This window comes from Pteronotus mesoamericanus, unplaced genomic scaffold (genome assembly GCF_021234165.1).
Source record: "Pteronotus mesoamericanus isolate MK-2021 breed Mesoamerican mustached bat unplaced genomic scaffold, CSHL_Meso_final contig_214, whole genome shotgun sequence".
Taxonomy (NCBI): Eukaryota; Metazoa; Chordata; class Mammalia; order Chiroptera; family Mormoopidae; genus Pteronotus; species Pteronotus mesoamericanus.
Genome location: NW_026555089.1, coordinates 6007368 through 6030116, shown reverse-complemented (window position 1 = coordinate 6030116; position 22749 = coordinate 6007368). Strand labels below are relative to the sequence as shown.

The 22749-nt window shown below is 59.3% G+C and overlaps 3 protein-coding genes across 3 annotated transcripts in view; 2 read left to right on the top strand and 1 right to left on the bottom strand.

Annotated features, from left to right (window-relative positions):
- Positions 1-5211: 5211 nt before the first annotated feature.
- Positions 5212-7159, top strand: LOC129068626 (cytochrome c oxidase subunit 8A, mitochondrial). Its single transcript, XM_054570986.1, has 2 exons — positions 5212-5398; positions 6826-7159. The coding sequence occupies exons 1-2, from the start codon at positions 5285-5287 to the stop codon at positions 6919-6921; spliced, it is 210 nt and encodes a 69-aa protein (XP_054426961.1). The 5' UTR covers positions 5212-5284; the 3' UTR covers positions 6922-7159.
- Positions 7160-12549: 5390 nt separating this feature from the next.
- Positions 12550-19822, top strand: OTUB1 (OTU deubiquitinase, ubiquitin aldehyde binding 1). The gene is made up of 7 exons (XM_054570984.1): positions 12550-12644; positions 14269-14330; positions 14576-14674; positions 17937-18055; positions 18242-18326; positions 18441-18635; positions 18781-19822. Exons 1-7 carry the CDS (start codon positions 12587-12589, stop codon positions 18976-18978), a joined length of 816 nt encoding a protein of 271 aa, XP_054426959.1. The 5' UTR covers positions 12550-12586; the 3' UTR covers positions 18979-19822.
- A 101-nt stretch (positions 19823-19923) lies between these two features.
- MACROD1 (mono-ADP ribosylhydrolase 1) overlaps positions 19924-22749 on the bottom strand; it is a 136689-nt gene continuing 133863 nt past the window's right edge. The window contains exons 5-11 of the mRNA XM_054570982.1: positions 21757-21873; positions 21140-21261; positions 20984-21014; positions 20753-20826; positions 20328-20409; positions 20207-20243; positions 19924-20057 (exon numbers count right to left, since the gene is read on the bottom strand). Of these exons, the coding sequence (XP_054426957.1) occupies positions 20239-20243; positions 20328-20409; positions 20753-20826; positions 20984-21014; positions 21140-21261; positions 21757-21873 (431 nt within the window). The 3' untranslated portion in view covers positions 19924-20057; positions 20207-20238. The remainder of the gene's footprint in view (positions 20058-20206; positions 20244-20327; positions 20410-20752; positions 20827-20983; positions 21015-21139; positions 21262-21756; positions 21874-22749) is intronic.

The window sequence follows — 22749 nt, the reverse complement described above, 5'->3', positions numbered from 1 at the left end:
GGGCTCTTCCGGCCAGGACTGCAGGACAGCTGTGTCCCGCTGGGGAGAGCTGCGCCTCCCCCGCCCGCCTCTGCACCTCCTCCAGGTCCCTCTTTGGACAGTCACATCCAGGCCCAACCCCCTGGACTTCTGGAGCCTGGGGACAGCCGTGCTCCAGGAAGAGCAGACCCCGCCCCAGGACCCTACGTCACCCCAGCCCCACCTGCCCCCCAGGGCCTCCTTGCTCTGTGTCGGGGACCTCGCAGCCCCCCTGCTGGCCCAGCCCTTCTAACGGGGGCAGCCCCTCCTGTCCCTTCCTCTTGCTGGACTTTGCAAGACTTTCCCCATTTTGCAGCCGGTGGAGCCAAGGCTCATGTAGGGAAAGGGAAGCAACCCAGCAAATGAGTGTTGGACCTGCGGCCAACCCCACCCCCCTCCCCACTCCCACCCCTCCTGAACCCTCCTCCTCTGGACACCGGCCCTTCCTGAAACTCTACAAGGGCTCCTACTGCTACTCCCACCCCAGGAAGACAGGCCCCCAAGGCTGAGAGAGAGGTTGCCGTTGCTCTCCGTGAGAGTCCTAGGTGGGCTCCTTCGCCTGCCACCTTTCCCCTGGCCAGCCCCAGGGCTCAGTGCCTGGCACCCCCTTGACATGCCAGGAAAGGCCAGGCCAGTGGGGACACTGGAGACCCCTAGCTCAGGTTCACACCAGCTTTGTGTCAGATGCTCTGGGAGGTGGTAAACTCTAGAAAATGTGCGTGTGGCAGGGGGAGGGGGGAGGTGCTAAGGGATTTCTACCTGCTGGCCCCATAGGGCTGGGGTTCGGCCCCTCCCCGGGACTCACAAGCTCCATATTTGGACGGAGCAGTTGTTGGACCACAGCCTTAAATAGAGTCAGGCCTGGGCTGGCCCCCAGTGGGGCTGGGGGGTCAGTTTTGGTGGGGGGCCCCTGGGGTCTCCCCAGCCCATGTATGACACAAGGGCCTGGGGGCCTGGGGGCCTGGCCTGACGCTGGTCTCAAGGGTAGGGACCAGCTCTCCTACCATCCCTGAGGCTTGAGGTCTGTTCCTACTGCCCCACTCAGGGAAGGGAGAGTGGAGGGACAGCCTGAGCCTTCGGGTCAGAACCAGGACCCCAGGCCGGGACTTCTAGGCCTCCTCCAGTGCAGGGGGAGACTCCCAGCAATCCAAGCGTGGTGGGTAGGCCTGGGGTGGAAGAGTGAGCAGAGTGGTCGTCAGGGTGTTAGGGGAGAACCTTGGCAGCCTGCTCAAAGTCCCTACATCCCAGGGAGTTTGTCACCCATGGGCAAACCTCCCTCATTGGACCAGCGAAACCCCTCTTCTTGCTTGCTTATTCTAATGCTGTAAGAAGCGCCCAGTGTGCAATCTTGGAAAATACAGGAGAAAAAGACAAAAAAATTTCCACTCTAGACAACACCACTGGTCACCATTTGTATGTCCTCCCAGCCTTTTATCTATGTATATCTATCTCTCTAGATATTATTTGTTTTAGAAAAACAAGATCAGCCCTGGCTGGTGTGGCTCAGTTTGTTGGGTGCTGTTCTGCAAAGCAAAAGGTTGCCTGCTGGTTCAATTTCCGGTCAGGGCACATGCCTGGGTGGTGGGTTCCATCCCGGGCTGGGGCTTGGGAGAGAGGCAACGGATTGATGTTTCTTTTCTTCTCTTTCTCTCTCCCTTCCCCCTCTCTAAAATAAGTAAATAAAATCTTAAAAAAAAAAAAAAATCACGTGGTATTCCTTGCTTTTTTTTTTTTTTTCTTGTCTGTCGTAGAGCTGCTGTAACTGAGGCATAACAGGCATACAGAAGCGTGTGCATACTGTGATTGTCCAGCCGCTCGCAATGGACATATCATGGAGGGAACACATCTGTGTAACCACCACCCAGAAGTGTCACCACACCCCTCCCACCATCCCTATGCCTTCCCACTTCCCCCAGGCCCCCCACTACCTGTCCCCTTAGTCCTGCCTGCTGTCCTTTATATAAATAGGACTGCACAGTCTGCTCTTACCTGCCTGGCCTCTTTGACTCAACGTTACGTCTGTGGGAACCATTCTTGCCGCAGCTATAGTTGGTTCATTTTCACTCCATATGGTGTTTGGTTGTATAAAGCGCCGCCGCGTTCACTCCTCTCTTGTTAAAGGCCTGTCTCTGCTTTCTGGGGGTGGGGGCTGCTGGGGTGCTGGGGGCACAGCAGAGACGACAGTATTGACCCAACAGACCTAGGTGCAACCCCGGCCCTGGCAGTTGTACTTGACCCCTGCCAACCTCTCTCTTGCTTCCCGATGGTGTCTCTGAGAGAAGCCACATCTCTCAGGGGCCATGAGGAAAGCTCTGGAACCGACGTTCCTGTTTCGCAGATGGTTGCTCCTTTTCCTCCAGCTCCTGGTGGAGGAGGTGAGTGTACATGCCCAGGGAGCAACCCAGGGAACCACAGAAAGGCCAGTTCTTCCTCAAGCACCTCTGGCCTCTTGGCTGGCTGTGCTGTGATCTGGGACTTATTTCTTTGTTCACAGGACAAATGCCTGACAAAGCCCAGTAAGGCAGTAGGGAGGTTCCTGTCCTTCCCTTTTCTTAGTGGCAGGCAGCTGGGGCTGGACCTCCCAGCCCTGTGCCCCTAGTCTGCGCCCTTCGAGATGGGGAAGGAGGGATTTGGAAGAATCTGTCCTGGGCTGTTTGCCAGAGCCTGGGTCAGGGTGAAGGCAGGGAGCCTGGTAGGTGGGGGTGGGGCTGGGCTCAGACCGCTGCCCATTACCAATGGCCATGAGTGTGGTGGGGAGGGTGGGGGAGGGGCAAGGGAGGGCCCTGGGTAGCTCATTTAGGAGCCCATTCCTCCAGAGGAAGCTCAGGCACAGCCCGCCCTTTGGGGCTCCTATTCTAGGTCTGTTGCCACCTTTCGGTGAGCCTCCCCCCCTGCCCCTGTGGGGCAGAGTTTTCTCCAAAGCCCCTGTTTTCCAAGTCCCTTGCCACCCCGGCTCACCTCACCCCTGACGCAGCCCTGGATCCTATTGCCCACAGTATCAAAACTGGAACTTCTGGAAACTCTCCTGCATAGCAGCTTGTGTGATGGTTAAGAGCGTGGGGTTTGGAGCAGATAGACCTGCTCTGGAATCTTGCCCAGGCCGCCTTGTAGCTGCATGACCTTCAGCAGGTCACCCAGTTCTCCAGGTTTATTTCCGCCTTTGTAAAAAAATGTGAAATAATAGCATCCCCCTCCTGACCTTGCTGTGGAGAGTGAATGAGATTGCACAGGCGAGGCCTGCTTCAGTTCAGTGGCAGCTCCTCACCCCCTTCCCATCGGCCTCAGACCTGCTGTTCGGTCCACTGCCATTCACAAATGTCTGAGTGCTGGATGCGTGCCAGGCCCCTTGGAGACAGACTTCCGTGAACCAGACAGACTTTGCCCTCCGCTGGTTTCCCGGTGCAGGGATGGACACCGACTCAACGGGTGGTGCTATCACAGGGGCTGCTGGGCACAGAGGCGGCACAGGGCCTGGGGTGGCCAGTGAAAACTGACCAAGTGCCACCCACTGCTTTCTGTCCCACCGCCGCACTCTCAGCCGCTTCTCACTAGGTGCTCGTTTATTGTCTCTCCCCTCAGGAACGTCAATTCTGTGATTAGGGAGCCTTGTTCAGTGCAGGTCCAGAACAGTTCCTGGAACACAGTAGGGCCTAGTAAATATTTGTTGAATAAAGTAAACTGTATCAGTAAGTGGAGGCCTGCAAACAAGAGAGGTGAAAAAGGAAGGCTAGATAAGAGTTGAAAAGTGTTCTGGGTATTGCGTTGGCCAAAAAGCTCTGGTTGTTTCTGGTAAAATGAAAGACATGTTTTTAATTTTCACCAGTAACTATTGATTTGGATATTTTGAGTATGTTGGCCATTTCCCACTATTGAATTCTAATGGGTAGAGGCCGGGGGTGCTACTTAACATCTTCCAATGCATAAGACAGCCCCACAGCAAAGAATTATTTGGCCAGAATGTCAATAGTACCAAGAAACTTCGCAAACCACTTTTGACACGTTCAGTCAGTCACTGTGCCTTCTCCCTACACTGCACAAATCTTTCTTTGTGTTTCAGTTGTGTTTTTACCTTTCTTGAAATAATAAAACATAGTGTGCCAAAAATGTTGCATATTTTCTTTCCATTTCCAATATTAAAATAGCTGCACAAAAATTCACTAATTTTGATGTTTTTAAAAAAATGCAGGCCCCCGATAGTGTGGCTCAGTGGATTGAGCTTCAGCCTGGGAACCGAAGGGTCACAGATTCGATTCTCCAGTCAGGGCGCACGCCTGGGTTCCAGGCCGGGTTCCCCAGTAGGGGGCGTGTGAGAAGCAACCACATATTGATGTTTCACTCTCTCCTTCCTTTCTCTCCTGTCTAAAAATAAATAAAACCTTTTTAAAAAAATGCACACTGATGTGACAGTCGTCACAATACAATATAACAAAATTGTATCAAATGAAGTTAAAGACAACTAAGCACTACTAGAGCCATCCTATGGGGAAAAAACCAAAGGAACTTTTTGGCCAACCCAACAGATACAAAGATACAAAGAAGCAAAAGGCTTGGGGTAGTGTGGGGTGGAGAGAGGGAGGACCAGTGAACAAGAAAGAAGGTGTGGAGTATTTAGAGATGAGGTTGGAGAATGACCTCCAGAAATTGGGACTTGGTCTAGTAAGCAATGGGAGCCACTGAAATTTAAGCAGGTGTATGATTTGGTTAGATTTATGTTTAAAAAGAAGGAAGGAAATGATGGAGAGAGGAAGAGAGGAAGGCAGGAAGGTAGGTTGCCATTGCGTGGACACTGGAATTAAAGAGGATAAGCGTAAATGAGAAGAATTCATTTAGGAGGTTAGTATCAGGCGTTCTGGCCAGAAATAATGGAGGCTTGGCGGAGAGTGGGGCTTTCTGAATAGAGAGATTTGAGTACTGTATGAATGGAAGGAGGAGTCAAGAGTGCCATCCCGGTTTCTGACTTATGTGATAGGGTGACGGCGGTGTCAATCATGAAGATAGGGCGCCTTAGAGGCGGGGCATAATGGTTAAGGACGTCCTTCTATGCCCCGCTCATCAGTTACAGGATGGCGTCGATTGGCTGTTTTGAGGAACGCGCCAAAAATTAACAAGGGAGGGCGGGAGGTGTAGCTTTTCGTCATTTCCGGGACATTTCCGGGCCTCCCTTTTCCGGCCTCTCTGGCTCCGGAAGTTCCGTTCGGGTCCGCCATTTTGACTTCCCGACCTTGGGCTCTGACTGGTAGCTGTCTGCAGTCAGTTCCGTGCGGTCATGTCTGCGCTGACGCCGTTGCTGCTGAGGGGCCTAACGGGCCAGGCCCGGCGGCTCCTGGTGCCGCGTGCCCAGATCTATTCCAAGCCTCCGCGGGAGCAACTCAGGACCATGGTGAGGAGCGGGCCGGCCCGGGAGTCCCGCGGCGGGTTGGGGGCCGGCCGGGTCTGGCGCACCAGACCTCGGTGGCTCGGAGAGGGCCCTGCGCCTCGCTGCTCTCGAGAGCTGCCGTGCTGTTTTGGGCGTGTCTGGAGGGTGCGGAGGACAGTGTCCGGGCCACAGTCGTTGTCAGTCAGCCCCAGGACCTCAGGTCACAGACTGTCAGTCGGCTCGTGGGGGTGCTTTGATGAGCACTTAGAAGCTATTGAGAGTGCAGTGGTGTGATAGGAAGTAATGGGGTGGCATTTGTTAGTGACCATGGTAATTGCTACCGCTCTTAATTATTAGGGTAGGAGGCAGCGAATCCCCAACAGGTCCTTTGTAATTCCCAGAAACGTGGCAGGGTTTAACCCGTAATGACAGCGGTCTCCTGTTTGGCGCCGTTATTCATTGCCTCAGTGGCAGAACCCGGCCTTGGATGCGGGCTGCAGAACCCAGCCTAGCAGGCCTGTAGCCGAGAGCCGAGCCGGGAGATCGCTGGCGGGTCGCTGCGCCTGGGGACTGACGCCCGCCGAGTGCCTGTTGTGTGCCAGGCGCCGAGCTAACGCTGCTGGGCCGGTCTCATTCCGTCCTCCCGGGGACGCCAGAGGAAAAGGCCATTATCCCCATTTCATGGTTGAGGAAACTGAAATTTAGGAGCCGTGTATTGATTTGTCAAAAGTCACACCTTTCAGTGGCAAAGAAGGAATTGGAGCTCAAGTGCGACTCCACGTTTTGCTATGACCTTAACTACTATTGGGAATGTGGAAATGGCTGTAGAAAGCCTTTTACCCCAGCCCCAAAGGTTCCATAGCATTCCTGAAAAGGACATGGGAAGGGAGGTGTTTTGTTTTTTCTTAATTTTATTTATTTCTAGAGAGAGGGGAAGGGAGGAAGGAAACATCGACCAGTTGCCTCTCCTGCGCCCCCTACTGGAGACCTGGCCCACAACCCAGGCACCTGCCCTGCCTGGGAACTGAACCTCAGACCTTTTGGTTTGCAGGCTGGTGCTCAGTCCACTGAGCCATGCCAGCCAGGGCAGGGAGGGATTTTTAAGGCAAGGAAGGGGAGGTGTATTTTTACCATTATCAGCCCATGCAAAGGTTTCTGGGACCTAACAGACCAGCTACAGATAGACTTAAATCCTTGTTCCTGTCCCTTCACTTTATTAAATGATGGTGGATTTCTCCATCGATTCTAACCCTGGCTGACCCCTGCTTCCGTACCCGACCCTTTACCTCAAGGCCTAGAGTGGGCCTTGGATCTGCTGTGTTTCTTCCCTCTGGAGCCTGAGTCTTCACTCACTGAGGGGGCTTTCGGCTGCCTGGGAAGGCTGGTCAGACAGCCAGAAGTCTGGGGGATTCCTTACCCGGGGGCTTCCTTCTCTCTTGTGCTCTGTGTAGGATCTCGCCATTGGGCTCACCTCCTGCTTCCTGTGCATCCTCCTGCCAGCCGGCTGGGTCTTGTCTCACCTGGAGAGCTACAAGAAGCGGGAGTGAAGGGGCTGCCCTCTCCCTCGCCCTGTGACCCGACCACCCCGGCCTGTCCTGGTCATGCCTGCTACATTCCTGGCCGGCCTCCCCTGGACCACGTCCTTCAGTTACAGTGACCTCTTCTGCAATCATAACCTCTTGATTTCTCCATTGTGACATTCTGGGACCACAGATTTCGGTTTATAAGGCCTCGCTCGGTAGGGGACCCCCCCCCCTTGTAACAATAAAATGTATTTAAATCTTGCCTCCGAAACTCATCGTGACTTTGACCTGGGCTCCTGCCTCCATGCTCGAGCTGAGGTTGGCGCTGGGTGGGAGTGTGGAGAAGCGGGCCTGGCCGGCCTCGGGAGCCCGCTGGCCGGCTGCCCTGTGGGTAGGTCCTGGGTGCTCAGCCGTTCTTGCTGGCTGGGACTGCCCCTTTCTTTGCATGCGTGCTTGTGTTGAAATGTTTTCTGGCTTCTGGGGAAAACAAAGCCTGTTGTCACCGGGCAGCCTGTCATGCTTGCTTTCTCTAGCCCTGTTGGCTTTGCCAAGCTCAAGGCCACGCGTGTTTCTGCCTGCCTCCTGCTGGGGCCGGCTCGGCTGCTGGAAGCACTTTTCTCACGGGGCCATCCTTCCCTGTCGGCGGTTGGTGTGCCCAGCCGATTCTCAGGTGGTGGTGCCCTTCCTACTTGGAGGCTAGGGCGGTTTAGTGCCTTGCTTTTTAATGCAACTCCAGGGCCCCTTTCCTTATCACTGTATCCATAAATGCTTGTGGACTGACTGGCTTTCTTGTTCTCCCTGCTGCTTCTCTGCCCCTTCCCTTTCTTAGCCTGGGGAATTTGTTGCTCCTCCATCCCTAGGGCCCTTCCTGGGGGGCTAGGGGTGTCTCCTTAGCTGGGAAATGCTCCACACTGAGCCGGAATCCTGACTTCCAGTGTCTGGAAGGAACCCTCAGACCTACAGTCCCCATCCCTGGAGGACAGCTGTAGCTCTCCTCTGCGTTCTTTGCTGGGTGACACGGGTGATTGCTGAAGAGACACAGGTTCAGTGTCCCCTGCGGAGCTGAGGCTGCCAGGGCTCCAGGGGCCGGGATGGAGAGCAAAGCTGCCAGGCGAGAGCTGAAGGTCTCTAGGGGTGTGGTTGGCTTTAGGCCCTGGGTATCGGAACACACATGTCCCCAAAACCTCCTCAGCAGGGCTCTTGTTTCCTGATTCATGTTAACAAGCTCAAGGGGGACCCTGCGCTCCCCGCCTTTGTCTGATCCTTCCCGGCCTTTGTGTGGTGTCCCGTGATGCCTGCGGGACCCAGTGCCTGGATATTGTGTCAAGCTTAGCTCTTGCTGTGGCTGCTTCCCCGAGGGGTGAGGAGTTGGTCGTCTGCCTCCCAAAAGGCTTGTTTCTTTCTACACAGGCCAGCCTTTGTGTCTGGGCCTGAAGGGACAACGCCTAGAACGCTGGGAGGCAGTCACAGGTTGGGTGGGATGTTGGCCAGGGAAGGGGGAGCCCAGGTGGGATCCGAAGGGCCTACCTAGGCCAGGCAGCAGTGCTGGGGGGCATCCACTTGTCACCTGTGGGTACCGCAACAGGTCCCTTGTCTTTGGGGGGAGGGGCCTCACGGCTGTCACCTCCCAAACAACTAGGTCACCCTGTCTGCTGCCTCACTATGAGAGGCTTTGTTTTTGATGCATCTTGAGCAGCGAGCTCAAGGTCCTTGGTTGGCTCAGGTTGCCGTGGACACAGATCAGGCCGTGGGGCTCCATGTAGCAAGACTGTGACACCAGGAGAGAAGAGCTGCCTTAGGTTTCTATAGTAACTCCACTGTCCTGCCAAGGGTTTGATTGGGGTGTCCCCCATTTTTTGTGCCTCTGGAACCCAAAGGGACAATGGTCCCCTTTGTCCTAGGAGGCAGCAGCATGTGTGGACATGGGCAGGGTCACACACTTGAGGGTGGGTGAGAGTTTTAGGGTGCAAGTGACCTGTCATGTTTGAACCCCATTCTCCCTGGTTCTTAGTGTGGCAACTAGGCCTCAAATCTGGTCACCTTTCAGTGTCCCTCTCTTATCTGTAACCCAGTTAGGGTGCTCGGGCCATTCCCTGTAGAGAAAATAAGGCTCCTTGACCTCTCACACGGCATCTTCTGTGTCTGAGGGCGTCTGTCCGGTCCCGAGCCTGGGGGCTGGGGGTCTCCCCTGGTGCACACGCTGGGCGAGGGAGAGACTGCAGTCGTGGCCGGCGCTGGAATGTCAGCAAGAGTGGACGGGGAGGCAGGGGCCTGGGTTTGAGGCCTGGTTTGGCCATTTACTCTATGACCTTGGGCAAGTCATTTAGCTTCTCTGAGCCTCAGTTTCCCTCATTTTAAATTAGGGTGGTGTGGCCAGGAGAATCATGTCCTCCTCAAGATGCCCACGCCCCAGTCCCTGGAATGTGTGAGTAGCTACCTCCCATGGCAGAGGGGACTTCGCAGCTGCGATTCACGTTAGGCGCGTCGGAACAGAAGATTATCTGGTGGGCCCAGTGTAATCGCAGGAGTCCTTATGGTGGACGACAGACAAGGAAGGCGGGTGATGGTCGTCTCGGAGATGCCACCTGAGGACTCTGCCTGCCTGCCTGTGCTGGCTTTGAAGATGGAGAAAAGGCCAGGAGCCAAGGAATGCAGTGACCTTTAGAAACTGGGGACAGCCCTCAGTTCACGGCCAGGAAGAATGTGGGGACCTCAGTCCTACAGCTACAAGCAACTGTGTTCTGCCACCAACATGCATGAGTAGGAAGAGGATCCTCCTTTAGAGCCTCTAGAAAGGAACACAGCCAGCACATAAGTTATTTTTGTCCCCTGTAACCCATACCAGACCTCTGATCTCTCGAACTGTAAAGTTGCACATCTGTGTTCTTTTAGACCACTAGGTTGGTGGTGATTTGTTTATGGCAGCAATAAGGGAACTAATGCATCATTCTCCTGGTGCTTGGAGGCTCTCCCGGAAGAGGCTGGTACCACCGGACTGGATCCTCAACAGACCTAAGGTTTTTTTTTTTTTAAAGATTTTTAAAAGTTATTTACAGAGAGAGGGGAAGGGAGGAAAAAAGAGAGAGAGAGTGCAAAGAGAAACACCCATCAGTTGCCTCTCCTCTGCCCCCAACAGGAGATCGGGCCACCGACCCAGGCACGTGCCCTGACCAGGAATCAAACCAGCGGCTCTTCACTTTGCCGGACGATGCCTAACCCGCTGAGCCGCGCATCAGGGCCAGACTTAAGATGTTTCGGAACGTGAGGCATTTACAGGACAGTGCCCCAAGGGAGAGTGTGTGTGAGCCTGGGTGCGGAGGTGCCTCCCTTTGCTGCCTCCGCCCATCCTCTGCTGCTTTCTGCCTCAGGTGGCCTGGACCCTGAGCGCGAGCATTGACCCAGCCAGCAGCCCTCAAGCACAGCCCCTGCCACTCTGGCCTCTCTGATTTTGGGGCCAGCTGCCTGTGGACCTTTCTGAGTTCCTGCAGTGACAGCTCCAGGGGTTCATTTGGGGCCAGGCACACCTCACTCTTCCCATCCGGGCAGCTGCCTGCCTCCTAAGCCTCCTCGGAAAGGATCGCCGGGCCCTCGTCTTTGGCTCACCCCTGAGGCTTTTTCCTGGCCACGGCCTTCCCAGGGCCCACGCTGTGTCCTTGTCGCCTGGCCTTCGCCACTGAGAGGTGGAAGAGGTGGGTGGGCTTGGAAGCCATGTGGCCCCCCAGGGCCTCTGCGCTGTTCTGCAAACCCTTCCTCTGAGGCCAAGGTCTCACAGTTCCTGGGTCCTGGAATGGGGTCACCTCTCCCTCCACCTGACCGAATCCTGCAGAGGGGAATATGGGGTCCGGACACACTGCAAGCCAGCAGGGCTGTGAGGAGGCATCTGTGCCACGTCAACACCATGGAAAACAAAGCTCTGGGCTGCCGCCTGCCACCTTTGCCACTGTGTCCAACAGCAACCCGACCCCACTGCCAGCGTGGCCTGTTTCACTATAGGCCTCACCAGCCAGGGCAGCACTGCTGGGCCACCTCTGGGTGGGTGCACCGGGCGGCAGAGAACAGTCTGCAGCTGTGCTGGCGACTCCTGGCAAATGTGCAGCTGGGCTCTGGATGCTTCAGGATAGAGAAGCAAAGCTAAAATGGTAAAAAGTACCACCACAGAAGGAGGGTAAGAGACGTTATTGACCACAAGGTAATCGACATGGAGAAGAGGGCTCTCCCTCCCCTGACGGGGGCTCCCTAGTTGAAGTAAGGGGGTAGGGAGGTTGGAGGTGTCTTACAGCTATTCGCAAGATTTTGAAAATCCTAACAGATATGTTTTTGTCATGACCTGTCTTAATTAGCTCTTCATAGAATACCAATTCTATTATGACTGAAGAGCTGATTGGCAGTTACAGATTTCATTGCAAAACCTGGAAAAGGAATGAACAGTTTGGTAGGCATAGGGTTCAGACTGGGAGGATCCTTTGCTTTCTTGAGTTTGGAAGAAACCCCAAGGCTCGATGACCCAATAAATAGTAATTTGCAATGTTTCTGGGACATAGATGTGATGTTTGTAGTGCTGCTGTGGGAAGGTCGCCGTGGGCTGTGTGGTGAGCGCGGGCACCAATGCACCTGCTCCAGGACCAGACAGAGCTGTGAACACATTCCACTCCTGCACGGCCACGAACCGAGGCACCTGATCGGGAGCCCGGCGCAGCCCTCTGGAGAGGCCACTGCACGGCCATGAGAAAGGCCGGGGGCGGGGGCGGGAGCTGGGGGTCAGGAACCAGGGCCCCAGGCTGTCAACGCTCTCAGTAGCTTCAGCGTTCCAGGCCTTGCCACTTCGCAGTATTTTATTTTTAGATAATTCACAGGCAGCTTTAGCACATTACACAGAAAGATCCCATGTACTCTTTACGCAGTTTCCTTCATTGGTAACATCTTGCAAAACTACAGTACAGCACCTTGCAGGATATTCATACACGGCTACGATGCTGAATGTTTTCATCTCCACAAAGGTCCCTCCTGTTTCCTTTTCACAATCACACCCACTTTCCTCGGGCTCCCACCGCCTCCTCAACCCCTGGCAGCCACTAATCTGTTTTTCATTTTTATCAACTCCCTGTTTTTAAAAAGACCTTGTTTTCCTCATAACCAGAAGTACACGGGGTCCAGAGTTAGGTGCCGAGACTTTGGCCTTGACCCGGAGGGACCTGTTCTCCGGGCCAGAAGCGGGGCGCCAAAGCCCGCTCCGACCGCAGGCCCGTGGAGAAGGGCTGGTGGCAGCAGGATTCCCTGACTCCTCGGCCCGGCGCTCCTCACCTGCCCTGAGCGCCGCAGCCCACCGCAGGAATGTTGCCCTGGGTGACTTCAATTTCACCTTCCTACTTATCTCCATAATACAATCCGCGTTTCCAACAGCAAAGAGAGGAAAACTGAACTGGTTCCAGGAGGCTCTCCTCGGCCCCGGGAGCTCGGAGAACCTGAGAAGATGGAGCCAGGCAGGTGCGCGGACGCAGGGTGGGCGGGGGCAGCCGTCCTCGCAGTGGGCTGCAGCGGCCCCAGGGACTTCCAGCCCCTCAGATAGCAGCGCCGGAGGGGTTCCCGTTGCTAGAGGCGTTGCCAAGGAGGGGCCACGAGGAGGGGCTCTCTTCCGGGAGGAGGGCGATTGGTAACCCGGAAGCGGTCAGCAGTGCGGCGCTGTTTAAAGATGGCGGCGGAGGAACCTCAGCAGCAGAAGCAGGAGCCGCTGGGTAGCGACTCCGAAGGTACTGACTCGGGGTGGGCCGCACGGCCCGGGCTAGCCGGGCCGATGTCGGGAAGCTGGTACCGGAGGATGCCGGGGGCGGGGCCGCTGCCGGCCGGGGGCGAAGCGCAAGCGCACGACGTCCCCTTCCTCTTCTACTGCTGCCGCCACCTCCCCTCCCCCTCACAATGGAAGGAGCCGCCGCCGCGACCCCCGGCCGGGCTGGCGGAGCGGGCCCGGGCCCGCGGCCCTTCTCTCTCGCGCGCGCGCCCTGGGCGGGGCCTGGGCCGCCCCGCCCCCCTCTCAGCCCCATCGGCGCGGGGCTCCCAGGTACCCAGCCCAGCCGCCCCGGTCCTTGCAGTCAGGCCGAGGCCTGTGTCGGGGTTCCGCCGCCCGCCCGCCTTCTCCAGAGCAGCCTGCGCCCGCGCCCGGGCGGGCGTCGTGTTACAGCGGACTCCGGAGCACAAAGGGCTGGGCGGCTGCTGGGGATGCTGCGGGCGGCCGGGGGTGTGCGCGGCCCGCGGGTGTGTTCCCCGAACACTGCAGCCTGCGTTTCCGGGGGAGCCCCCTCTTCTGGCCTTGCAGCCCCTTTCCGCCTGCCTGGGCATTGTTTTCTTCGCCCTCTGAAGAGCTGGCCCTTTCAAAATGGTGCCACTCTCTCCATTTTCACCCAGGAGTCAGGCCCTGGGGACTGAGTAAGTCCCTTGGGGGGCAGGGACAGTGCCATTGCAGGGCAGTGGAAGGGCTGGGTCGAGGCCCAGCTAAGGATCTGGGAGACTCAGGCCCAAAAGTCTTGACCTTAAAAGTCATTTAGCTCACACACCCATCCCAACCACACACTTGAGGGTCTGAGCACTGGGAGACCCAGGCCCCCGGAAGGGACTTGTTCAGGGACTTGAACTTTTTGAACAAAAGTTCAGAAAGAGCCGGGACCAGAATTCCCGGCCCCTGGACCTGCCCAGCTCACCTGTGAGCACTTAACAGGATGTCTCTAAGGTGCCATCTCACGGTATTTCATCGAGGGGAGGAAGGGGATGGAATTGGCTCTTTTTTAAAGTTGAGGAAAGTTCTTTGCAGTGAGACGGCAGAGGAGAAGTATTGTGGTGAGAGCTAAGCCTTGGGAATTAGGCAAACCTGGGTCTGACCAGAAGTGTTTACTAGTTGTGACCTTGAGCAGATACTTCACCTGTCTGCATGTGTTTTATCTATGAAATGGGCACCATTAAGAAGGCACAGGACAGCAGAAGGAGAAAGGGTGTGGTCAAGTAAAGTGCAGGCTCACAGGAAGCTCTCCTCCAGCCGCAGACTCTGCCTCTGCCTGTGACTTTCCCCAGGGGACCCCGCCCAGCCCCAGAGCACCCCAGCCTGCTGGGAAGTGATGCTAGAACGCCCGGGGAAGGGGGTGTTCGAGCTGGAGGAACACACCTTGGGGCGATCACCTCTCCCCCCGCATTTTACAGATGAGAAAACTAGGGCCTGAGAAGGGAAGGGCTCTGCCAAGGTCACATGGTTGGGAGGAGCAAGATGTGAGATGTGTGCTTTCAGATTCTCAGCCTGCTCTCCGGGCTGCTTTTGTTCTCGGGCCGCTGCCCCGAGTGGAGAGAGCCAGGGCCCGCCGTAATCCCTGGCCTGCTTCCTTCTTCCAGGTGTTAACTGTCTTGCCTATGATGAAGCCATCATGGCTCAGCAGGACCGAATTCAGCAAGAGGTGAGGGGTTGTGGCCAGCTGCCCTGTTATGGGGGTGCATAGGCTGGGCCTGAGGCCTGTTGTTTTTCCCGACTTTGGAAGCTCCAGGCTGTGCTAGATACTGGATCCCTTTATTGGGGCGGGGGGTGGGGGGTCACTGTGCCACTGGGTGAGCGGCCCAGCACCCTTCGTCTAGGTGCCCTGGCTGTTAGGTGTAGGTCACTCTAGCCACCTGCCAGAGCATGATGGGTTTCCTGCCTCTGCAGATTGCTGTGCAGAACCCGCTGGTCTCAGAGCGACTGGAGCTCTCAGTCCTGTACAAGGAATACGCCGAGGACGACAATATCTATCAACAGAAGATCAAGGTGGGAGCCTGGCTGAGGGGGCAGGAAGAGCGCTGTGGGTGGGGGCGGGCAAGGGGTAATGATCTTCCCCTTGCTGGGCTGGGCCTCCTAGCTGGTAGGGTGTTGGGGAGCCCTCTGGTCGCTGGTCCTTAAGTGTGCAGAGTCTGGAATCAGAAGACCTTAGCAGGCCCTTCCGTGTCTGAGCTGTGGGGCCCTAACCTGTGAAATCCGGGCGATGCAGTCAGGAGACCGTGGTGGTTGAGGGTGGGAGTGAGGGCGGCAGAGAGGATGCCTGTGGGGCAAGGAGCAGCCTGGTGGCGGGGCTGACGGTCTCAGCGCTCACAGGGGGGCTGAGTGGGCTGGGGCTGGGGGGGGGGGCGGGGCGGAGGCGCGGGGCAGAGGTACATCCCCCAGCCTCCTTCCAGGGCCTTGGTGGAGAGGCAGGCGGCAGTGGGGAAGGGGCTCCAGCCCTTGTGCCGGGCCTGGTACTCCACTTACAAACGGGTACGTGTAACCACTCACTCATCTATGAGCTGGGAGGCCGAAATCGAGGCTAAAATGTGGCGGTGGGCATGTGTGAACAGTATCCATTGGCACAGCCTGGGCATACAGTAAATGTTGCTTCTCCCCTTCCCCCTAAAGATCTTAGAACCTTTCATCTGAAAGGAGGGGCCTTCAGGGCTGCCTGAGTCGGGGCCAGGCAGCTACCCCAGGTGAGGGGAGGCGTCGCAGCTCTGAATCGGCCTGGAGCTGGGAGTGGAAGCACCTGGGGCAAATGGGCGTGACCGTGCCTGTCACTCCTTTGGTGCCAGATCTGTGTTGATATGAAATCTCCGGACTCCTAACGCTTGGCAGCTAGTCCAAATTTAAAATGTGTGGACCAAACACCACATCTGTAGACCAGCTGCGGCTGCGCACGACCTGCTGTCTGTCTCCCCCCATGCCCAGCGCGCCTGTGATTTACCCACGGTCTGTGGGGAGCCGAAGGCACTGGCCCTGGGCCCGGCACCCCTGGGGGTGAGGCGGACTCCGCCACTGCCAGCTGTGTGATGCCGGGCAACACGCCGAGCATCTCGGGGCGAGTGTGAGGCTCGCAGGAGGCCCTGGCAGTCCGGTGCTGAGCTCAGTAGCTGGTCAGTGCAGTGGGGCCCCAGTTGCAAGTCCGATGTGTCCCACCTAGGTCACCCTGGTAACACCGACAGGGTGGGCGGCTCAGGTTCTTCCCCATTGAGCCGTTCAGCGAATGTTCGAGTGTCTGCGTGTTGTGCGCGCAGGGGACCGACGCGCTCACTTGGTGTTGTGCCCGAATGCCTGAACCCACCTTTGCTCCACGGAGGCGCCTGAGCCTAGCGGGCAGAGCCTAAACGGAGCTGGGTGGCTTTGTGAAATGGACCCCTCTGAGGATTAATAGGGTCATGGGCACTAGCCCTCCGCACAGGGCCTGGCAAGGAGTAAGTGCGCAGAAGGACTCTAGTAATTTCTGGGAGCTGCAGTGATGTGGGCTTTTTGTACGCATTGTGAGCTGTACGGGCACATACTGTGGGCCAGGCACTGTTCTGGATACAGAAGATAGAGGGGTGACTTCCACTGGCAAACCCCTGCCCTCGCGATACTTAGTGGGAAGACAGGCACTAGGCTCAGGGTAACCGAAATGTCTGCGCCAGGAGGGAGTAAGTGCTGTGGAGAGCGGCGAGGTGGGCGAGGAGGCCGGGGTGGAGGTGCCCGGCGAAGGGTTCGCTCAGGTGGGGTCTGAGTGACTGAACTGACAGAGGCAGGCGAGCCGGTTGCGGCGGCCCCGGGCAGGAGTGTGCGGGTGATTTGAGGAGCGGTGTGGGGCCCAGGGCGGCTGAAGCGGAGTGGAGGTGGGGGGAGGGTGGGAGATGGGGCGCTGTGGACAGAGAAAGGCCCCGGAGGAAGATAAGGGGCATCCTCGGTTCTAGGGTCGCTCCAGCGGCCGGGGCGAGAGCTGGCTGAGTACAAGTGGAGGCAAGGAGGCCTGAGGTGCAAGCTTTGGGATAAAACCATCAGGAGGCAGGAGTGACAGCTGTGACCGGGGACAGGCGGGAGGAGGGGGCAGTTAGGTGGTGAGAAGCGCTCGATACTGAGTGCGCTCGGGGTGGGGCCCAAAGGCTCTGCGTTGGACGGGACGTGGTATGAGGGAGGGGTCGGTAACGACCCGGAGGTTTTAGGCTGGAAGGCGGCGTTGCCGTTGACTGGATGGGAAGGCCAGAGGAGCGGGTAGTGGGGAGGTCAGGGCCTGCCATGCCAGACCGGGCGGCGCAGAGGAGCTGTCGATGAGGCGGTTGGACGTGTTGGAGTCCAGGGCCGAGGTAGGAGTGGGCAAACAGTTACAATTAGAACTACTGAAATCCCAAGACTGATGACATCAAGAGAGAGGGTTGATAAGCAGACATTGTGCCATTCACGTGACAGTCACTGTGGATGTGCGTCATGACCATCTTCTGGCAGGTGATACAGTGCGTCTGGAAGGGTGTTAGGTGGTTTGGAGGTGGCCCTGACCCTCGCAGGTTAGAGGGATGAGGAGTGGCGGTAGGAACGCGGACGAGGAGGGCCCGAAAGCAGCGGGAAGTGAAGTGTAGCAGCGTCTTGGGGTGCGGCCTATGGAGCGTGGAGAAGGTGTGAGGTAGCCGTGGGGTGGGGGGCAGGGGAGGGCGCCGAGGCCGGGGACTGAGGCCTGTTTGTCGGGCAGCACTAGGAGCGCACTAGCGTGGGCTGGTTCCACAGGCAGAGGGAAGCCTGTGGAGTTGGCGGGAGGGAACGGGAAGAGCTCCCACCAGTGGCGCCCGCGAACAGGCAGGGCAGCGCAAGGAGGGGCCAAGGGAGGCCGTCCCATCCCGGCCTGGGGCTGTGAGCACCCTCACCCCAACCAGTTTGCCCTGGTCTTTCATGGTTTGAAAAACTTTATATTCACTGGACAAGCTGCACTCACCAGTCAGGGACTGGTTCCCTGGCCAGTGTTTATGAGCAGAGGGCTCTGCAGGCCCAGGCAGTGTGTCAGGTACTGGCGCCGGAGCGTGGTGTGGCCGGTGGCTGGGGCAGCCAGTGTGTACGTCAGTCACGGTTTCCTGAGGCTTTGGGAGCTCTGGGCGGTAGGCCACTGAGTGACTCGTCACCAGGGTCAGCAGCCAAGGATGGCGGGTAGCTAGCTGCTGGGAGCCCAGTTGCCGCTGCTGCGGTGTGACCCTTGTGAGGTGGCTCCTTGGCCGTCCTGGCTCTGGCCCCGTGCTGACGGGCAGGGGTGGGCGGGGCTGCCTCTCTGCAGGACCTCCACAAAAAGTACTCCTACATCCGCAAGACCAGGCCCGACGGGAACTGCTTCTATCGAGCTTTTGGGTTCTCCCACTTGGAGGCGCTGCTGGATGACAGCAAGGAACTGCAGAGGTGAGGCGGGTGGGCACTTGGGCACTGAAGGGGGTGGGCGACACCGTTCCTTGAGGGGTCGTGGGGCTCCCTCCTCCGTCTCAATGACCAGGAGGTCCAGTTCCGCCAGAGGCTGGACAGTAGGCCGGCCTCCTGCTCTGTTGACCGAGGAGCCCACGCCCGTCTCCCTTTCCCTCGTACCTCCAGGTTCAAGGCTGTGTCTGCCAAGAGCAAAGAAGACCTGGTGTCCCAGGGCTTCACCGAGTTCACAATTGAGGATTTCCACAACACGGTGAGCCCAGCGGCCTTGTCGCCTGCTCGGCCACAGTGGAGGGTGGGTGGCCTGGCCGCAGCGGGGTTGACCCATCTCCTCCCTCATCTTGCCCTCTGTCCCCGCTGGTGGCAGTTCATGGACCTGATTGAGCAGGTGGAGAAGCAGACCTCGGTAGCCGACCTGCTGGCCTCCTTCAATGACCAGAGCACCTCGGACTACCTGGTGGTCTACCTGCGGCTGCTCACCTCTGGCTACCTGCAGCGGGAGAGCAAGTTCTTCGAGCACTTCATCGAGGGTGGGCGGACTGTCAAGGAGTTCTGCCAGCAGGTGCCGCCCCACCCCGCCTGTCAGACCCAGGGCCCTCCCTTCTCTCTCCTCTCAGGGTGGGGATCACCAGGGCCTGGGGGAGCGCCTGGGGGCAGCGGGGGCATGGGGTGGGGCGCTGAGGCCCTGACCTGCACCTGTGCCGCAGGAGGTGGAGCCCATGTGCAAGGAGAGCGACCACATCCACATCATCGCCCTGGCCCAGGCCCTCAGCGTCTCCATCCAGGTGGAGTACATGGACCGCGGTGAGGGCGGCACCACCAACCCGCACATCTTCCCTGAGGGCTCTGAGCCCAAGGTCTACCTTCTCTACCGGCCCGGACACTACGACATCCTCTACAAATAGGGCTGGCCCCGCCCGCCGCTGCCCTGCTGCCCTCCCCTCTGCCAGGCGCTAGACATGTACAGAGGTTTCTGTGTGGTTGTAAATGGTCATATTTCACTCCCCCTCCCTGTCACACAACCTTCCGTGTTTTATTAAAGGGGATGCTGGTGGTGAGCCGCGTGTGCGTGTCCCTGCTCTGCTGCTCCTGCCTGGCTGCTGTGTGTCTGGCTGTCCCCCTTCCCCTGGGCGGGTTCCTCTTGGCCTCTGCCTGTCCACCCCCAAACCTCCCCGCCAGCAGCAGTTTTGAGGGGCTGGGCCTCTTGGGGCGCCCCTCCTGGTTATCAGGATCCTGCTTCCCTTGCGCCTCCCTCCTCCTGGCTGGCCCCGGGGGCTTCCGGGGACGTTTGGAAGTCCTTGGAGGCTTTCCCAGGGGCCTGGGACCGTCAGGGCTTCAGGCTGCTCCCTCCCAGGCCCACCTCCATGCTGCTGCCCGCTTTCCCTCAGGGTCTGCATGGGCAAGGAGCACGGGGTGGAGAGGGCCGGCATGATGGCGGGGGCTCAAGCAGGTGTGGAGGGGCTAAGGCAGCCCTGACGACCCCGCCCTGGTCGGGCAGGGGCAGCCTTCAAGCCTCCGCTTGGTCGGGTCCCTAGGACCTGCCAGGCTGCCATCCCTGTCCACCCCAGGCCCCGTGCCTGTGCCTGCTTCGCACCCCTTGCTTGGGCCACAGTGTCTGCATTGCCTGCCTTTCTGCCTTCACCGCCTTTCCTCCCCACCCCGGACGTGTGGGGGCTCAGCACCCAGGCTGTGAGCTCCTTGGGGGCAGGCCCTCAATAAATGTGAAGTGCTGCTGCCCACCTCTGCCGTTGTCTGCTCGCCGAGCGTTCTCAGCAGCGCCTTGGAACCCGAGCGCTGCCTACACCTGTGGTTACCTGCCTCACCCCAGCCAGGGCGCGGACAACAGACGCTGCAGCAAGCGTGGTCTTTATTAGCAGACTCCTGAGGGGCAAGGGGCTGGGAGAAGGGTGGGGGGCCCAGGTCCAGCTGCAGGCTTCAGTGACCTATTAGAGCTGGGAGCGAGGTCCAGCAGGCCCCGGTGAGTCTGCGGGCAGAGCAGAGAGGTTGGGGCAGCGGTGGGCTGTGGGCTTCCCAGGCTGCCTCCCTGCGTGGGGGTGAGTGCAGGGGCTGAGCGGGCGCGTTAGTGGGCAGGAGGTTAGTGGGTAGCCACACAGCGGGCCAGGCCCTGCTTACCGGTCCTGGGCAGGGTGTGCGGTGGGGTGCCATCAGGCTGGAATGCAGAGGACACTGAGAACCCGCCCTGGGTGGGTGGGGTAGGGGCTGATGGGCCATGGGCAGAGCCACAGGTACCTACCTGCTGGGAAGTAGTGGGGGAGCCGTCGCTGGTAGATACTCTCGTCCTTCTCCAGAAACACGCAGATGATCAGCCGGTCCACCTGTGCCAGGGCCTGTTCAGCCTGGGGGGGCTGCCCGGCCCCTGGCTCCCCAGGCTCATTGCTGCCCCCCGCCCTGGGCCCCGAAGGGTCGCCTGTCTTCCCTTTGGGACAGCCTCTCAGGCTGGGCTACGCCCTTGACAGGAGAGACTCATGGGGTGTGTGAGAGAGGCCAGAGCTGGCAGGGGGAGGGGGTGGTGCAGGAAGGACAGCCCTGGCCAGAGACCCTTGGGTGGGGTGCTCCGCACCCTTGCCCTGGGCGAGGATGGACAGTGCCGGTTACTGGGACCTGGATGTCCCCGTCGCCCCATCCCTTCTGGCCCTCTCAACTGGGCCCAGACCTCACCTTGTCCTTGTGCTGCTCCAGCCACTCGCGCAGCGCAGCCAGCACCACCTCGGCCGCTGCCTCATTGGGGTATCCTGGGGACCCAGTCAGAGTGAGCCCCCAGCTCTGGCCCGCTAAGCACCCACTCAGACCCCGCCCACAGCACCGCCAGCCCCACCCCTCTGTGTGCCTGGGCCGGCCACTGCCCACCCACCCTTCCTCCCCCGCCCCCCGACCCGTGACTCCACTCACCAAAGACGCCCGTGGAGATGCAGGGGAACGCCTGGCAGGGGTAGAAGGGAGAGGTATCAGGACAGCGTCACTGCCCTGCCCCAGTCCACCTCTTCAAGTGAGGCCACGTCTCCACCTGCCCAAGGCCACCCCCAGCCCCACCCCGAGCGCCCTCACCATGGAGCGCAGCCGGTGCTCCAACAGCAGGTCGAGGCTGCTCAGGTAGCAGCTGCGGAGCTCGGCAGCCTGGCTGGCGCTGGGCTCTCCGTGCACGATGGGCCCCACCGTGTGGATGACATCTGCAAGACGTGACCAGATCAGGCTGGCCTGGGTCTCTCACTGCCGTCCTCGGTTCTCCTGCCAGCCTGGGCCCTGGATGGGATGGGAAATGGGCCCTCTCCCACCCCAAGTTCCACGGCCCCCCAGGGGAGGACCCCGCCCATGCGGGCGGACCGGTGCGCTGTGGAGCCCAAATCCGCACATTGATAGACATGGCAGGCCCATGTGGGGCGGCTCCCCACAGGTGTGTGCACCGGGCTGGGAGGTCTGTGCCACTGGGCGCGAAAAGGCCCCGCCCCCTTAGCTCTTCCCCCACCCTCTTCCCGTCCTTATCCCACTCCAGCCTCCACGCACCCCCTCTGCCTGCTTTTTGGGGTGTGCGAGGAGGGGCCGGGTCCCGGCACTTACAGCTGAGAGGTGTTCCCTGAGGAGGCCTCCCCCAAATCTGCGGGGGCCGCACTAATGGCTCAAGGCTCCCATATGCGCCCTACACAGCTGGGGATATGTGGACTCACACTTGGCAGGCAGCCGATAGCCGCCGGTGATCTTGGCCTTGCCTGTGTCGCAGTTCTGTAGGGTCCGGCACTCGTCGGTGAGCAGGGGCCCGGCGGCCCGGTGAATGCAGCCGTCCACTGCAGGGGAGAGGCAGTGAGCCGTGGGCTCCCCGCGTCCTGCCCGAGCCCGTTTTACAGAGGAGGCGGCTGAGGCCCAGAACAGAACGGTCCCGGCCCGCTCGATTGTGCTATGGCTCACCAGGTACCACGCCTTTCCCTGCTGCGGCCCCCCACCGCTCCCATCACCTACCCACCGCCCCCTCCGCGCCCGCCATTGTTTCCCACCTGGGAAACCGAGGCCCAGAGAGGGGCCGCTGCGGACCCAGGCAGACAGCAACGCTACATGGCCGGCAGGGGGCGCCCCCAGCCCGCCCTGCTCTTCCCAAGCCGCACCTTGAGGGCGCCCGTGAACAGGGGCGTCCCCGCAGGTGGGCGGCTCTGAGCGGTGGGGTCCAGACTGCGGGAAACGCCACCGGCGCCTGACCAGGGCTAAGTTCTTACCCTGGGCTCGGCCGGGGTGCGGCAGCAGGCACCGCACACCCGACCCCAGGGTCGACCTCCCCAGGGGAGGCTCCTCGGGCCGTGCAGGCTCTAGGAGCCGCTGTACAGATAGGGAAGCCGAGGCCACCTAGTGACAAGCGGCAGATCTGGTCGGGGCCTTGAGCCTAGTCTTCCCGCCCCTCCCGGGCGCACTCTGCTCATTAATGAGCCTCCTTGTTAGCACATCCGGCTTAACTGGGGCCAGGCCTGGGCTTGTTAGGAGAGCAAGAGCGAGCGGCTCAGGGGCCTAGATGGAGGCTCTGGGGACCCTGGCCCAGGTAAACAACTCGGGCGGGGCGGGAGGCACAGTGGAGCTCCTGCAGCTCTACCTCTCCCCAGTGCCAGGGCCTGCGAGGCCCCTGCGGGAGGGGAGGGGCCCAGCCTCAGGCAGACCGGGGTCAAGTCCAGGCTGGC

Excerpts from the sequence above, each read along its gene's own strand:
- LOC129068626 (XM_054570986.1), top strand. The coding sequence starts at position 5,285 with ATGTCTGCGCTGACGCCGTTGCTGCTGAGGGGCCTAACGGGCCAGGCC. Across the intron at positions 5,399-6,825 it reads GGGAGCAACTCAGGACCATG|GATCTCGCCATTGGGCTCAC; the intron begins GTGAGGAGCGGG and ends TGCTCTGTGTAG.
- OTUB1 (XM_054570984.1), top strand. The coding sequence starts at position 12,587 with ATGGCGGCGGAGGAACCTCAGCAGCAGAAGCAGGAGCCGCTGGGTAGC. Across the intron at positions 12,645-14,268 it reads GCTGGGTAGCGACTCCGAAG|GTGTTAACTGTCTTGCCTAT; the intron begins GTACTGACTCGG and ends TCCTTCTTCCAG. Across the intron at positions 14,331-14,575 it reads AGGACCGAATTCAGCAAGAG|ATTGCTGTGCAGAACCCGCT; the intron begins GTGAGGGGTTGT and ends CTGCCTCTGCAG.